Below are 18,005 nucleotides of genomic sequence, written 5' to 3' on the forward strand. Positions count from 1 at the left end.
ATAAAAATACACATATTGAAAGTTTATGCAATATTAAATTTAATGAAGAGATAAAATGGGAAGCCCTAGGAAGGAGCTATGAATAATTTTAGCCTTACTGAAGTACTCAGGAGGCTAGAATAAGATATTATTTTTAAAGAATTTACTTAAATAAAAATTATTCGGATTAAAATTACATGTAATTATATTCTTTTGTGTAGGTATGTTTATTGTGTATTTGTATTATGTGTTTGTATGTATTTGTATATGTGTACGTGTATGTTTATGTAAGTTTGTAATTTGTTTATTAAAAAAAAAAAGAAACTGTAGAAACGGCTCCCTTTCCTTTAGAAGCTGCAGAAGTGTGAGTTTACTTTTCCCACTTTGCAAAAAAGCTGCACAAATCTGAGCTGAACCTCAAAAAAAGAGGGCTTTTCCCTTTGCAAAAAAGCTGTAAAACTTTGAGCTGATCCTCAAAAAAACATGGCTTTTAGAGGAGGAAAACCAGAAAAATATTTTTCTTCTTCTTTCCTCCTCTAAAAACGAGGTGCGCTCTATGGAACGAAAAATACAGTGGTACCTCGATTTAAGAACAGTCCTGTTCCGGAGAAGAATAAGTTTGTAAAATGAGGTTCCACTTTATTACAATCATCATCATCATCCTCACTGCTACTACTACCTGAGATTCAATAAGCCTAGCTCTTCTCTGGGATGGATTTTGTTAGTCTCAGTCATGGCATCCCCTCCATCTCCAATGTCAGTCGTCTCTTTGGTCAACCCAAGACTGACAGGAGCAAAAACAAAAACAGAAAACCTGAAGCTACTTATCTTTCCTAACAATTCTGAAGCTGACATTTAAGATGGCCTGGGCAGTTCAGAGCAGCCCAACCGTGGGAGAAAAAGGAATAATTTGAGGAAGATTGTTCAAAGAAAAACCTGTAATTTACTGTTTATTTTGGGGGTGTTAGGTTCCCAGGTGTTATAGGGGCGCTGTTGAGCTCTGTGAAAATATATGAGGTTGGTCACCTAGAGGTATTTTTTGAATTTCTAGGCAGATATGAAGATCCCACAGGGAGTCTTACCAAGAGAGGCCATGATCCCACAATTCTCCTCCATGACGTCTTTATGCAGAGCTCTCTGGTCAGGATCCAGCAACGCCCACTCCTCGTCCATGAAATGAACAGCGACATCTTCAAAGCACACTGGACCCTAAAAGAAAAAGGGAAATGTCCTCCTCTGAGACAGCATCAATATAATCTGCTACACAAGGCTCTTTTGTTTCCTTCCTGTAAATTGTAGTGGAGTTTCAATAGGATTGCTTTGCTGCACATTTTACTGATCAATCTAGAAATAAAACAAGTATATTTTGAATGGCCATCTGTCTTGGATGATCTAGCAGAGATTCCTGCAATGCAGTGGGTCTCCTGGCTCTCAGAGACAAGCAGGGCGGGTGGCTTCTGGCAAAAGGAGAGAGAGACACCGGTGTCTCCTCCTTCTCCTGACTCACCTCAGCCTCTCAACCTCCCTCCTCCCGCTCGCCTCCTTCCTCTTCTGGCTCTGATTCTGCACTGCATTCTGCCACAGAGTCTCCCAGCTCACTAAAGCCCTGTTACACCTTCAGCTTCTGACACCTCCTCTTCCGAGGCTTCTCATTCTTCCCCCTCTGACCACCCATCCTTCTTCTACCTCCACTTCTTGGGCTCTGAGCCATCTTCCCTTCCTGGTTCCCCAGCTGCTTCCTCCCACCATACCTCCATGCCCAACCAGTCCATGATATTGCTCCAGCCCTCAGCCTCTATCCCCAGAAGGCGGCTTCCCCTGACCTGATCTGGTTCCACAGCCGCTGCTTCCCTTCTGCCCCCATGAAAAGACAGATCAGGAGGTCTTGCCAGCATCATTCGGTCACCTGCAAGACAAAAAAGGTAAACAGGACGCCAGGAGTGTCTGCTTCTCTCACAGGTAAAACAGGGCATCTCTAGCTACAGATGGGCCTTTGAGAAAGCCTTACTTGGTGAGACCATTTGAACGTTTGGGCCCATTTCATAGAATCATAGAGTTGGAAGAGACCACAAGGGCCATCCAGTCCAACCCCCTGCCAAGCAGGAAACTCCATCAAAGCATTCCTGACAGATGGCTGTCAAGCTGCCGCTTAAAGACCTCCAAAGAAGGAGACTCCACCACACTCCTTGGCAGCAAATTCCACTGTCGAACAGCTCTTACTGTCAGGAAGTTCTTCCAAATGTTTAGGTGGAATCTTCTTTCTTGTAGTTTGAATCCATTGCTCCGTGTCCGCTTCTCTGGAGCAGCAGAAAACAACCTTTCTCCCTCCTCTGTATGACATCCTTTTATATATTTGAACATGGCTATCATATCACTGAAGAAAGTAGGAAAAACTGGACACAGTATTCCAGGTGAGGTCTGACCAGAGCGGAATAAAATGGTACTATTACTTTCCTTGATCTAGATGCTATACTCCTATTGATGCAGCCCAGAATTGCATTGGCTTTTTTAGCTGCTGCATCACACTGTTGACTCATGTCAAGTTTATGGTCTACCAAGACTCCTAGATCCTTTTCACATGTACTGCTCTCAAGCCAGGTGTCACCCATCCTGTATTTGTGCCTTTCATTTTTTTTTTGCCCAAGTGTAGTACTTTACATTTCTCCCTGTTAAAATTCATCTTGTTTGCTTTGGCCCATTTCTCTAATCTGTTAAGGTCATTTTGAAGTGTGATCCTGTCCTCTGGGGTATTAGCCACCCATCCGAATTTGGTCTCATCGGCAAACTTGATGCCCTCAAGCCCATCATCCAAGTCATTGATAAAGATGTTGAATAAGACTGAGCCCAAGACAGAACCCTGTGGCACCCCACTAGTCACTTCTCTCCAGGATGAAGAGGAGCCATTAATGAGCACTCTTTGGGTTTGGTCAGTCAGCCAGTTACAAATCCACTGAATGGTAGCATTGTCTAGCCCGCATTTTACCAGCTTCTTTACAAGAATATCATGGGGCACCTTGTCAAAGGCCTTGCTGAAATCAAGATAGGCTACATCCACAGCGTTCCCTTCATCTACCAGACTTGTAATTCTGTCAAAAAATGAGATCAGATTTGGTGTGACATGACTTATTTTTCAGAAACCCATGCTGACTTTTATTGATCACAGCGTTCCTTTCTAGGTGCTCACAGACTGTTTGCTTAATGATCTGCTCTAGAATCTTTCCTGGTATTGATTTCATATGTTTGCTGTGCAGAAATATATCTCCCCTCCTATGGATCCTTGTTCCCAACTGTCTCCCCCCAAGACAAGATGAAAAGAACCCTCATATGAGTTGGAAAACCAACAGAATGAGACCAAAGGAAGAAAATCGACCTTCCTCCTTATCCAGTGGCCTCTCTCTGGTGTCCAACGGAGGCCTCCCTGACTCACAGGAATCCAGGTCCATTTCTGCAAAATGATCTTTTCCCTGAAATAGAAACAAGGATTCAAAACAGAGAATGGGGAGAAATATTAGAAAGAGAATGACAAAGACTTGAAGGGTGTGAGATCTCATTCCATGGATGCTTCCCCCCCCCCCCAAAAAAAGGATGGGCCATCAGCAGACCTTTACGGGATGTTCTCTGTCCTGTTTGGAGCCCCTTGGGAGTATCCAGAGGAAAGTCTCTCTCACCTGCTTTCTCTCCTCCGCCTGACTCAGGAGGAAACCTTCGGCCAGGGCCACCGCCTGGGAACTCGTCTCCGCTCTGCATTCCCTCACCCAGCTCTCCATCTCCGGGGGAAGGACAGCCAGGAACTGCTCCAAGATCACCAGGTCCAGCATCTCAGCTTTCGTGTGCCTTTCTGGCTTCAGCCACTGGTGGCAAAAGTGGTAGAGTCGACTGCAAACCTCTCGGGGTCCTTTGGCCTCCTGGTAACAGAACTGCCTCAACTGCTGGCTCTGCACCTCTGAGCAGAGGGTGTCCTCCTCACCCAGGATCTTCTGCACTGGGTTTTCCCAGAATTCCCCACTGCTCACAGTTTGGGTGGCATGGCCTCTTCCTGTTCCTGGTCTAGCTGAGTCTCGCTCATCCATCTGTGCTCTCAGGAAGCCTCTAAGAGATCGGAGGGAACCCTTTGGTCTTCTGCCAAGTTCTGTCCGTCTTAATGAGAAGCTCTAGGAAATCCTACAAAGCAAATTCAATTGTTCTGTTACAGAATTAGTAGGACGAGGGGGAAATGGTTCCCTGAGAATGAACAGATGAGTCTTGGAGGGAACCAGGGCTAGACTGCACTGCATCCCAGACCATGAGCTTTTTTTTTTGAAAAAAAAAGCGGAGGAAGAGGAGAAAAAGTAAGTCTCTAGCCTTCTAGCAACGCAAAATGTAGAAACAACTGAAGGGATTTCTGTGCGATTAATCAACCTGGTTTCTGCTGCCAAGGCAAACCTTTGTATCTTGTGAAAAGTGGACCCTTGTCTCTAGTGGGGGTCCTCACCTGGGGGTCCTCAGGAGTTGCTCCCCACCCCCACCCCCACTCCCCTGATTCTGTCTCCTTGTCTTACACTTGGACTCTCTGCCGCTCTCAAGGCAGACTCCTAGGGGGGTCCCTTTTTCTTTGCTCTGAGGGCCTGGTATGTATCTGCCCAACCCCCTGAGGGCCAAGTGGCAGGGCCAAAGATCTCCCTTGAAATTTAGGCATGAATTATTATTATTATTATTATTATTATTATTATTATTATTATACTGTTAGATAGCTTAACACACACAGCCATTGATGCCGAAGTCCCTGGAGGCTCAGTGAGTAGCAGCGCCCATTTCCAGCTGCTTTGCCAGCAACAATCCCTTTGGGACAGAGAGGATGTGGTCCTGGGATGCCCTGCTCTGGGTGCGAGGGGATTGCTGCACTGGCCTTTGTGTGGAGCTGCCCTTGGAGACGACTGGGAAACTGGTCTGCAATGCAGCAGCCAGGCTATGGGCTGGGATCCCTCTCTTTATGCCTGGCCTTTCTCTCCCACTTTAACTTCCTTCCTTTGGGGGGGGGGGGGCGCTAGTCCACTTCCTCCTCCAGCTTTCGAAAACGCTTTGCACGTTTCCTGTGTTTTGCAATGACGCTAAGTTAAAGTCCTAGGGACTCCTTTGTTTAAAGAAGGGAGATTTTATTCTGAAAGGACAAATGAGTTTGGGATCCTCTGATCTCCAGGAAGGAGAGCGTTGCAGACCTCGCCCCTCCCTGGCAGGACCCTCTCCTCCCCCTGCATGAGCAGATCAGGCCCCCCAGGCTGGCCCCCTCCCCTGCTGCAGCCCTGGGACCCCCACCGCCTCCCCACTGCACCCTCTGGGGGGAGAGAGAGAGAGGAGACTCACCAGATCCCAGGAGGGGACAGCGATGCAGCCCTTGCAGGAGAGGACTGGGGAGGGAGGGGGCTTGGCTCTGGAGGACCTGGCCCCCTCTTGCTTCCTGTCCTCTCTAGGAAGGCAGCTCGGTTCCCTTTAACCCTTGCAGAGCCGAGTCCACCCAGATCTTCCCTCTCTCGCTTGGGAGAACCTCAGATTTTTATTATTTTTAATGCATTTAAGGGGGCTATGCCAATGCCCAGATATCCTTTTGGGGGTGAGGCTCTTGGTTGGACTCTGAGGATCTCCCTCTTTTGGCCGGAAACCAGAGGAACAGCTTGCAGGGAAAAGGGCTTTTCAGGAGGCAAAGAATAGGAGGGGATCCTAGGGTCATCTAGTCCAACCCCCAGCAATGCAGGAATCTCAGCTAAAGCATCCATGGCAGATGGCCATCTGATCTCTGCTTAGAAACCGCCAAGAAATGTTGAACTTGTGGTCCACTCAGTCCCCTAGATCCTCTTCACATGTACTACTGGCAAACCACGTGCCCCCCCGCACCCCCCACCTTTGCTAACCCCTTGAGTGTCCTCCTCAGAATCCCCAAAGGATGAGCTGGGCTGCCTGAGCTGCAGCAAATGGATGGGGCAACCCAGGAAATGTCCTCCCCCCATCTCACCTCGCTGCTAGGTAGGAGAGCAAGAGCCAGAAGGAGTTGTGCAGGAGCTGAGCTGGAAGCTGGAGACACAGAGACTGAGCAATGGAGAAGCAAGATCTGTTTTGAGCCCTCCATCCTACATTCAGGTTGTATAGATAAATAAAGGAAAAGATTGATACTAAAGATACTCCACTTTCTGCTGACGTTGGTACCAAGGAATTCAAATCTGAATCTGGAACCCCAGGAGTCTCTCTGCTCAGAGATGGGGAGTGTGTAACTACACACACACACCATAATCATTTGTGCCTGTGTTCCTAATACGTAACCATTTCTTTGTCCTGAGCCCCGAAAGGTCAGCAGACCTCCCTGCGAATCCTGCGGAGCTGAGCTCCCCCCCCCCCCTCTGCGTCTTCTCCAGGGACATTTTTCAGAAAGCCAAACCATTGCAAAAGATACTGTTTTTCTTTCTCATTTATTGCTTCATTTAAAACAATAGTATAAAGTACATAATAATAATTACAAAAATGTAGAGGGGAAATCTAAAATATTCTATCCCATTTTTTCTGCATTATTAAATCTCTCTGTACAGCCATTTTTCTTCCCCAGCATTAAGATGAAACAGGCACACAGCCTTGAATATTTGCTTTATGAACATCAACAGCAGTTTCACATGAACAAGCGCCATTCATTGGAACTTCCCAAACCATATCAACTCCTCCTATGCTGGAAACAAGAGATTTGATGTCAGAAGCAACTTCCCAACTTCTGGCTCCTCCAATGCGTTGGGCCTCCTATCCTTGGAGATCCAACATCAGCAGGGCCAACCAAAATGGAGAGCATTTGAAGGTCCACTGCCACCCTGACACCACCCCTAAACTGGAGCTACCCAGTCACATTCTTGAGTAATGGAACCACTTTCATACTCCCCTCCCTCTCCCCCATCTTTGGCCACTGCCTGGGAGGATGTGGGGATGGTCTCCCTTTGGAAATGGGGCTGCAGGAAGAAGGATGTGAAAGGAAGATGCAGCCCAGCTGCAGGCAGAACAGCAGGTGCCTCCGAGTTCTGACAGAGGAGCATCAGCTCTCAGGAGGGGCCAGGTGGGGGGGTTGCCATGGTGACAAGGACCCACCCTCCTTTGTGACCTCTCTTGCTTCTCCCTTAAAAGTCACTGTCTTGCAGGCGGCCATTGTAGGTTAGTAGTGGGGCGATTGTAGGAGAGGAGTTTGTGGCGGTTGGCAGAGATTAGGAAAGGAGTTCGGTTTCTTGTTATTTTTCCAGTTTCTTATTTTGCTTCCTTTTTCATTTAATACTTTGATTTATTTGATTTGGTTTATTTTTCTTTAATTCTTTTCGTTTTCATTTTAACACTTTTTATTTTTGTCCTTTATTTTAGTATTTTTTATTTTACATTTTAATTTTGTGCACATTTGTGCCTATTTTGTCTATATTTTGTATATATTTATTCTGTACACAGAGAGGTAGTTATGGTTAGGATTAGGGCTGGGGTTGGGGTCAGTTAGGCTTAGATGGGCATTTTAGACAGCTAGTTTGGAGAAGACACATTAATATCACAGAGGACTTTGTCAAAAGCCTTACTGAAATCGAGATGCACCATTTCCACAGCAGTCCCCTGATCAACAAAGCTTGTAATTCCATCCCAAAAAAGGGGAGGAGAGATTTCTCTGGTTTTACTTGTTTTTGAGAAAGGCATGCTTTAAACCTGTATGTTTATGTTGTGGTATATTCAGATGAAGTGCACATAAATTTTAAAAATGATAAAAAGGATATTGGCAAGGCGGAACATGTGCAAAGGAAGGTGATTTATGTACTTATTTAATTTGTAAACCACCCTACCAAGTGGTGCCAACTTGAATAAAATATTGGTGGGGGCCCAGGTAAGGTCCACCTTGCACAATCAATCACATGATGTATGCACGACATTGGAATGGCAATGACTATAATGGCAGTGACTTTTTTTAAAAAAAGTAATATTTTGAGCCCATAGTTGATATTCCCAGCAGCTCCCCTTGCCCACAATAACATTTCATCTCCTCTACCTGTGACATTGTTCAGCTGCGGGAAAAGTTACCTCTTCACACCAGATGTCCATTTGGTATGGCCCTTTCTAGGATTGTCTTTCATTTGTTCTCCTATGTGTGTTGCCAGTAGAAGTCACAATTCTGTGGGTACTGTAGGTGGTGCAGAAAGCACCTAAAAGCTCCCTAGAGGTTGAAGTGCCAATCAAACTTCAGTTTTGCAATCTATAAATTCCAATTAGCAGTACTGGGGGTGGTTCAGATTCTGTGGCAGTGCTTTTGGCAAGCAAAGGGTGTCACAGGGCAGCCTACCGGTACTTTCACTTTAAAGCACACATGGGTCTCCAGCTGTTTTTGGACAACAACTCCCATCATCCCTAGCTAGCAGGACCAATGGGAAGGGATGATGGGAACTGTAGTATAGGAGCTGCTGGGGGCCCAGGTTTGGGAAACCCTGCTTTAAAGCAACTTTTGCATATTCTTGTATTTTGTTTTCCTCATGACCTTTGTGCATTACATATATGTGTGTGTGTATGTGTGTGTGTGTATGAGAGCAAATTGAAAGAGAAAATGTATGACAAGTTGCAGAAGAATAAAAGGTTGTTTGAAAAACACACACACACAAACTGGGGGGTGGCCTCCTCAAATATTTCATGGCGCCTATTCCCAATACCCACAAGTCTCAGGATGGTTACAACATAAAAACACCACATAAAAACACAAAACACCACATTTTAAAAAGGCTTAGATGTCAATCAGACAAAGGCCTGGTTAAAAAGGTGCAGATTTGCCTGGCTCCTAAAGCTATATAATGGCTTTCCAAACTTTGTATGGATTCTTTGATGGGAAGTGAGATTGCCATTCTTCCTGAAGCTCTTTCCACATTCCACACACTGATATGGTTTCTCCCCTGTATGAATTCTTTGATGGGAAGTGAGACTGTCCTTCTTCCTGAAGCTCTTTCCACATTCCACACACTGATATGGTTTCTCCCCTGTATGAATTCTTTGATGGGACGTGAGACTGTCCTTCTTCCTGAAGCTCTTTCCACATTCCACACACTGATATGGTTTCTCCCCTGTATGAATTCTTTGATGGGAAGTGAGACTGTCCTTCTTCCTGAAGCTCTTTCCACATTCCACACACTGATATGGTTTCTCCCCTGTATGAATTCTCTGGTGCTTAGTGAGAGAGCACCTCTGACTAAAGTTCTTTCCACATTCCACACACTGATATGGTTTCTCCCCTGTATGAAATATTTGATGGGAAGTGAGACTGTCCTTCTTCCTGAAGCTCTTTCCACATTCCACACACTGATATGGTTTCTCCCCTGTATGAATTCTCTGGTGCTTAGTGAGAGAGCACCTCCAACTGAAGTTCTTTCCACATTCCAAACACTGATAGGGTTTCTCCCCTGTATGAATTCTTTGATGGGAAGTGAGGGAGGAGCCATCAGTGAAGCTCTTTCCACATTCCACACACTGATAGGGTTTCTCTCCTGTATGAATTCTTTGATGGGAAGTGAGTTGGGAGATGTGACTGAAGCTCTTTCCACATTCCAAACACTTATAGGGTTTCTCCCCTGTATGAATTCTCTGATGCTTAGTGAGAGAGGAGCTCGTATTGAAGCTCTTTCCACATTCTACACACTGATAGGGTTTCTCCCCTGTATGAATTCTCTGATGCTTAGTGAGAGAGGAGCTCGTATTGAAGCTCTTTCCACATTCCACACACTGATAGGGTTTCTCCCCCGTATGAATTCTTTGATGGAAAGTGAGTTCGCTACTCGTCCTGAATCTCTTTCCACATGACACACACTGATAGGGTTTCTCCCCTGTATGAATTCTTTGATGGGAAGTGAGACTGTCCTTCTTCCTGAAGCTCTTTCCACATTCAAAGCACTCATATGGTTTCTCCCCTGTATGAATTCTTTGATGGGAAGTGAGAGAGGAGCCATCAGTGAAGCTCTTTCCACATTCAAAGCACTGATAGGGTTTCTCCCCCGTATGAATTCTTTGATGGGAAGTGAGATTGGAGCTCTTACTGAAGCTCTTTCCACATTCCACACACTGATATGTTTTCTCCCCTGTATGAATTCTTTGATGGGAAGTGAGATTGGAGCTCTGACTGAAGCTCTTTCCACATTCCATGCACTGATATGGTTTCTCCCCTGTATGAATTCTTTGATGGGAAGTGAGACTGTCCTTCCTCCTGAAGCTCTTTCCACATTCCACACACTGATATGTTTTCTCCCCTGTATGAATTCTTTGATGGGAAGTGAGATTGGAGCTCTGACTGAAGCTCTTTCCACATTCCATGCACTGATATGGTTTCTCGCCTGTATGAATTCTCTGGTGGGAAGTGAGATTGGAGCTCTGACTGAAGCTCTTTCCACATTCCATGCACTGATAGAGTTTCTTTCCAATGAGATTTTGTTGATGGGAAGTGGAATGGGAGCTCTGACTGCAGCTTTCTCCACACTTCAGATTTTTATGTGGCTTCTGCTCTCTGGGGATTTTCTCGTGGTCACCGTTGTTCTCACTTTCCAATTCATCACAATCTGCAATGGAGACAAAAAAGGATTAGATCCTCAGCAACAAATAGAGAAGAACTGAAGAGAGTTGGGTGTGTGTTCATTACCTGTGTTGTTTGTCATTAACCAACATGTTTATTATTAGACTCTGATGAGTTGTTGAATGTTGCTTTGTTTCACATACAGTAGTGGTCAAAACGGTGGAAGAATTTTTGGGGAAAGTGTATTTTAGAGGTTTAATGGCTCATAACACCACTTCTTTTGAAGTAATATTATAAAATTAATGGAATCAATGAAAAGATTTAATCAAGAATGCAATTCAAGAAAGTTTGTTCAATTACTTGTATTCTATCAAACATCATACCCAGAAAAAGGAAGCACAACTTGTTTATGTTGACTTTTGTCAGTGTGTTATGTGATTGCTATCAAGTTGGTTGGTTTTTTGTTTTCTTTCAATTAGTGAGTTTGTAAAGTATAATAATATTATAGAAATGGCACAAAGAATTGATTGGCCACCCAGAAAGCGATGTAAAATTGTACTATTAAGTGAACAAGGCTACAGTTATGAAGAAATTTCAGAAGATGAAAGATTGGGGGAAACATAACAAAAGGTGGCCTTTTTATATTTTTGAAAAGGTATAAGGAGACTCAGTCCCTACAAAATCAGACTGGTAAAGGCCAGGCAAAGGTGCACAAAGGAAGTGATGATCGAAGAATGGAGAGACTGTCCATGACAGAAGAATATCATCTGGGTGCATGCAAGATGACATGGCAAATGTAATGTGAAGTTGAGTGCAAGGACTGGTCTAAAGGCTAGAATTCTAAGGAAAAAGCCATTGTCATCTCTCAAGCAAAGGTTGAAAAGATTAAACCCATGTTAACTGGACAGCGGAACAACGGGACAGTCGTATACGGAACAATGAGACCTAAATCTCTTTGCTTGTTAGTGGTGGCATGAAATACAGAAGGAGAAGAATCAAAGAAGATTTACATCCTACTTGCAGTACACAGGCCATGAAACACCCAGATAGTGTGATGATCTGGGGTTGCATAGCAGCAAAAGGTGTGGGCAGATTTTGTGCCATTAATGGGAATGTAAATGCCCCTAAATGCATGAATGAAATAATTGAGCCCAAACTGAAACGTTCCGCAGGTGATCTTTTCCCAGATACTGAAGCATGCTTATTTTATTTATTTATTTATTTATTTCAAGAAGATTCAGCTCCATGTCATGTTGCTGCTGTGTGCAAAAGGTGCTTTCATGACAATCGTATTCCACTGCTGCAATGTCCTGGGAATAACCCAAACTTTAGCTTTAATTACGGCTTACAACACCTTCCCATGAAGTTTTCAGTTCTGCAGCTGTAATAATGTGGAACCAAGACTGCATTATTGCCTTTGTTAATTGGACTTTATTTCTGGGTTACTTCTGACTAACAAGTTTATTTAGACTTCTGAATGGGTTAAAGGTTACCAATGGTTACCAAAGGATTCACATTTTTTCTTTATGACCGCTGTTCTAATAGTTATTGCTTTACTTTCTTCATTAAATTATCTTTCCATTGATATATAATTTACGGTATTACTCCACACAGAAGTGGTGTTATGAGCCATCAATCCTCAGAAATACACTTTTCACAAAAGGTTTTCCCCATTTTGGCCACTAGTATAAATTGTTCATTTTAAAGTTAATGTTCTTTTTATATGGGATCAGATTATTATTATTCTTATTATTCTTATTCTTATTATTATTATTTATGTTTCATGTTTATATATGTCTTGGAAGCCGCCCAGAGTGGCTGGGCAACCCAGCCAGATGGGAAGGGTATAAATAAAAATTATTATGATTACTACAGTAGTACCTCGATTTAAGAGCAGTCCTGTTCTGGGGAAAAATAAGTTTGTAAACCAAGGTATCACTGTATTACTGTCACGATCCGTGAAGGCAGCAAGGAACATCAGGACCAGAGGCAAGTGGGTCAGGCAGAGGGTCCACAGAGCGGGGAGTCCAGGGGGACGGGAAGCACGCAGTTCAAGTCTCAGTCTTAGGGTCTAGGCATCAAGTCGCAGTCCAAGAGGCAAGGTAAGTGGTCACGGTCCAAGGGTCAAGGCACGAAGTCACAACCAACGAACAAGGAGGCACGCAGCGAGGCAGCGAAGGCGTTGCTGTGGCACCACCAGGTGCAGTGAGTTACTAAGAAGCCTCACCTGTGCAGACACAGTGAGTTATCAAGCAGCCTCACCTGTGCAGCGATGCCCTGTCTCCCTAGAATAAGCCGAATAGGCCCTAGTCCTGCCAAGCCCTGCTGGTCCCAGGGCCTGGCTCCAGCACGCACTCCTAACAATTACTATCATCATCATCATCATCATCATCATCCTCACTGCTACTACTACCTGAGATTGAATAAGCCTGGCTCTTCTCTGGGATGAATTTGTTTGGCCCAGTCATGGCATCCCCTCCATCTCCAATGTCAGTCGTCTCTTTGGTCAACCCAAGACTGACAGGAGCAAAAACAAAAACAGAAAACCTGAAAAAACAAAATCAAAAATTCTTTCCAGTAGCACCTTAGAGACCAATTGAGTTTGTTCTTGGTATGAGCTTTCGTGTGCATGCACACTTCTTCAGATACCTGAATGCACACGAAAGCTCATGCCAAGAACAAACTTAGTTTTTCTCTAAGGTGCTACTGGAAGGAATTTTTTTATTTTTTATTTTGTTTGGACTATGGCAGACCAACACGGCTACCCACCTGTAACAGAAAACCTGAAGCTACTTATCTTTCCTAACAATTCTGAAGCTGACATTTAAGATGGCCTGGGCTGTTCAGACCAGCCCAACTGTGGGAGAAAAAGGAATAATTTGAGGACAATTGTTAAAAGAAAAAGCTGCGAGTTCTGTGAAAATATATGAGGTTGGTCACATAGAGGTATTGTTTGAATTTCCAGGCAGATAGGACGATCCCACAGGGAGCCTTACCAAGAGAGGCCACGATCCCACAATTCTCCTCCATGACGTCCTTATGCAGAGCTCTCTGGTCAGGATCCAGCAACGCCCACTCCTCGTCCGTGAAACGAACAGCGACATCTTCAAAGCACACTGGACCCTAAAAGAAAAAGGGAAATGTCCTCCTCTGAGACAGCATCAATATGATCTGCTACACAATGCTCTGTCGTTTCCTTCCTGTAAATTGCGGTGTTGTTTCAAATGGGAATGCTTTGCTGCACATTTTATTTATGGATGCTTGTTTTCTTCTGTGTTTTAATTATGGGTGTTCATCTTTGTGCAAATAGGTGGTATTCCACCTTGTGTTTTCCAAATCATTCTGCCTACGCAAGCATTCCAGTTTGCCTGATGGAAGGATCCACTTTCTCCTCTCCTCATCAGCTGTTCTGGAGAGGTCCCCTCCCAATGCCCTAGTGTCAAATTCAGGGGGTTCATTTGGGCATGGAGAGGGGGAGGAATGGAGGGCGGGCCCCATTTTGCAGCGGGTGGAGCTTGTTAGGTGAATCCAGGCCACTATTTGTTCTCATTTGTCCACTGCTTAGAACCCAATTTTAGCATTCAGTGATCAATCAAGAAATAAAATAAGCCTATTGTAAGGTTTCTGTGGTGGTTTCTCGTGAGTAATGAGGGAAGACTCTGTTCCTTCTATTTACAGTTTTAATTGTGCAAATATGTACAGTGCAGAGCTCCAAAACCCATGACCGTTTCATTTGGTCCCAGATTCCGGAAGTGGCGCCCTTTGAGAGCGCCCGCAGGAAAAGAACTGTGGTACCCCAAATCTCCTCCTAACCTCCTTACGATTTACCCCTCTATGCATTTGTGCCTCCTTCCTTGCAGGCTTGGCTGTGTGGGCGCTGGGGCTCCCTGGCATACCCAAGCCCTCTCCTCGCCTGTCCCGCTTCTTGCCTCTCCTCCCTGCTGGAGGACGTCCTGCTTTCCCCGCTGAAGGTGTTGCTGCTGTTCCCATTGTGCTGGGGCTGTCTGTATTTCCACAGCCCCTGCACCGCCTCTCTGGGAACCTATCTTGGTTGGCCATCTGTTTTGGATGATCTAGCTAGCAGAGATTCCTGCAATGAAGGGAGTCTCCTGGCTCTGAGAGACAAGCAAGGAGGGTGGCTTCTGGCAAAAGGAGAGGGATCCATCGGTGGCTCCTCCTTATCCTGACTCACCTCAGCCTCTCAACCTCCCTCCTCCCACTCACCTCCTTCCTCTTCTGCCTCTGATTCTGCACTGCATTCCGCCACAGAGTCTCCCAGCTCACTACACCCTGTTAGTCCTTCAGCTTCTGACACCTCCTCTTCCCAGGCTTCTCCCTCTTCCTCTTCAGACTGCCCATCCTTCTTCTACCTCCACTTCTTGGGCTCTGAGCCATCTTCCCTTCATGGTTCCCTGGCTGCTTCCTCCCACCATTCCTCTGTGCCCTACCAGTCCATGACATTGCTCCAGCCCTCAGCCTCTATCCCCAGAAGGCGGCTTCCCCTGACCTGATCTGGTTCCACAGCCACTGCTTCCCTTCTGCCCCCATTAAAAGACGGATCAGGAGGTCTTGCCAGCATCATTCTGTCACCTGCAAGAGGAAAAAGGTAAACAGGACGCCAGGAGTGCCTGCTTCTTTCACAGGTGAAACAGGGCATCTCTAACTACAGATGGGCCTTTGAGAAAGCCTTACCTGCTGAGAGCATTTGGAAGTTTGTGTCCATTTCATAGAATCATAGAGTTGGAAGAGACCACAAGGGCCATCCAGTTCAACCCCCTGCCAAGCAGGAAACTCCATCAAAGCATTCCTGACAGATGGCTGTCAAGCCTCCGCTTAAAGACCTCCAAAGAAGGAGACTCCACCACACTCCTTGGCAGCAAATTCCACTGTCAAACAGCTCTTACTGTCAGCCTTACCTGCTGAGAGCATTTGGACGTCTGTGCCCGTTTCATATGTTTGTTGTGCAGATATACATCTTGCCTCCTCTGGTCCCTTGTTCCCTACTGTCTCCCCCCAAAACAAGATGAAAAGAACCCTCAGATGAGTTAGAAAACCAACAGAATGAGACCAAATGGAGAAAACCCACCTTTCTCCTTACTCAGCGGCCTCTCTCTGGTGTCCAACAGAGGCCTCTGTGCCTCACAGGAATCCAGGTCCATTTCTGCAAAATGATCCTTTCCCTGAAAAAGAAACAAGGATTCAAAACAGAGAATGGGGAGAAATATTAGAAAGAGAATGACAAAGACTTGAAGGGTGTGAGATCTCATTCCATGGATGCTTTCCCAGAAAACGGATAGGCCATCAGCAGACCATTATGGGATGTTCTCTGTCCTCTTTGAAGCCCCTTGGGAATATCCAGAGGAAAGTCTCTCTCACCTGCTTTCTCTCCTCTGCCTGACTCAGGAGGAAACCTTCGGCCAGGGCCACCGCCTGGGAACTGGTCTCCGCTCCGCATTCCCTCACCCAGCTCTCCATCTCCGCGGGAAGGACAGCCAGGAACTGCTCCAAGATCACCAGGTCCAGCATCTCAGCTTTCGTGTGCCTTTCCGGCTTCAGCCACTGGTGGCAAAAGTGGTAGAGTCGGCTGCAAACCTCTCGGGGTCCTTTGGCCTCCTGGCAGCAGAACTGCCTCAACTGCCGATTCTGCACCTCCGAGCGGAGGGTGTCCTCCTCACCCAGGATCTTCTGCACTGGGTTTTCACAGAATCCCCCACTGCTCCCAGTTTGGCTGGCATGGCCTCTTCCTGTTCCAGGGCCAGCTGAGTCTCGCTCATCCATCTGTGCTCTCTGGAAGCCTCTAAAAAATCGGAAAGAACCCTTTGGTCTTCTGCCAAGTTCTGTCCGTCTGAATGAGAAGCTCTAGCAAATCCTACAAAGCAAATACATTGTTCTGTTACTGAATTAGTAGGACGGGAAGGGGGGAGGAGAATGGGTCCCTGAGCAGGCATGGATGAGTCTTGCTGGGAACCAGGGCTGGACTCCATCACATCCCAGACCATGAGCTATCTTTTTGAAAAGAAAGAGGAGGAAGAGGAGAATATATAAGTCTCTAGCCTTCTAGCAATGCAAAACGTAGAGGTAACTGAAGGGATTTCTATGAGATTAATCAACCTGGTTTCTGCTGCCTTCTAGTCAATGCATGAAGTCAGAACCGACTGACAAGGGAAACTTTTGTATCTTGTGAAAAATGGATGCTTGGCTCTAGTGGGGGTCCTCACCCGGGGGTCCTCAGGAGCTGCTCCCCACTCCCACTCCCCTGATTCTGTCTCCTTTTCTTGCACTTGGACGCTCTGTCGCTCTCAAGACAGACTCCTGGGGTGGGGTCCCTTTTTCTTTGCTCTGAGGGCCAGGTATGAATCTGCCCAACCCCCTGAGGGCCAAGTGGCAGGGCCAAAGACATCTACCTTGAAATTTAGGCAGGTAATTTATTATTATTATTATTATTATTATTATTATTATTATTATTATTACAGTATTATTATTATTACATTAAGATAGTTTAACACACACATAGCCATTGATGCCAAGGACCCTGGAGACTCAGTCAGTAGCAGCGTCCATTTCTGGCTGGTTTGCCAGCAACAATCCCTTTGGGACAGGGAGGATGTGGTCCTGGGATGCCCTGCTCTGGGTGCGAGGGGATTGCTGCAGTGGCCTCTGTGTGGAGCTGCCCTTGGAGACGACTGGGAAACTGGTTTGCAATGCAGCAGCCAGGCTATGGGCTGGGATCCCTCTCTTTATGCCTGGCCTTTCTCTCCCACTTTAACTTCCTTCCTCCACGTGGTTTTTTTTTCGGGGAGGGGGGGGGTTTGGCAACCTCCTGTCCAGCTTTGGAAAACCATTTGCACATGTTTCCTCTGTTGTGCAATGACGCTGAGCGATGTCACGCAGAATTAAAGTCCTAGGGACTCCTTTGTTTAAAGAAGGGAGATTTCGTGGGAGTCATTTTATTCTGAAAGGCCAAATGAGTTTGAGACCCTCTGATCTCCAGGAAGGAGAGCTTTGCAGACCTCGCCCCTCCCTGGCAGAACCCTCTCCTCCCCCTGCATGAGCAGATCAGGCCCCCCAGGCTGGCATCCTCCCCTGCTGCAGCCATGGGACCCCACCGCCTCCCCACTGCACCCTCTGGGGGGAGAGAGAGAGAGGAGACTCACCAGATCCCAGGAGGGGACAGCCATGCAGCCCTTGCAGGAGAGGGAGGGGCCTTGGCTCTGGAGGACCTGGCCCCCTCTTGCTTCCTGTCCTCTCTAGGAAGGCAGCTCGGTTCCCTTTAACCCTTCCAAAGGCAAGTCCACCCAGCTCAGCTCTCTCCCTCTTGGCGGAACCTCGACTTTTTATTCTTTTTATGGATTTTGGGGGGCTGCACCAATGCCCAGATATCCTTATGTGGGTAAGGCTCTTGGTTGTGTGGGTAAGGCTCTCCCTCCCTTGGCCAGAAACCAGAGGAACAGCTTGCAGGGAAAAGGGCTTTGCAGGAGGCAAGGAACCTCCTCCTCGAATTCAGGAATGG

The 18,005-nt window shown here is 46.1% G+C and overlaps 1 protein-coding gene across 1 annotated transcript in view; it reads right to left on the minus strand.

The window, feature by feature from the left end:
- The window catches only part of LOC117045136, a 506,969-nt gene that overhangs the window by 173,045 nt on the left and 315,919 nt on the right, over window positions 1-18,005 (minus strand). Inside the window, 1 exon segment of the mRNA XM_033145927.1 lies at window positions 8,807-10,386. Coding sequence (XP_033001818.1) covers window positions 8,807-10,386 — 1,580 coding nt within the window.

This window comes from Lacerta agilis, chromosome 4 (genome assembly GCF_009819535.1).
Source record: "Lacerta agilis isolate rLacAgi1 chromosome 4, rLacAgi1.pri, whole genome shotgun sequence".
NCBI lineage: Eukaryota > Metazoa > Chordata > Lepidosauria > Squamata > Lacertidae > Lacerta > Lacerta agilis.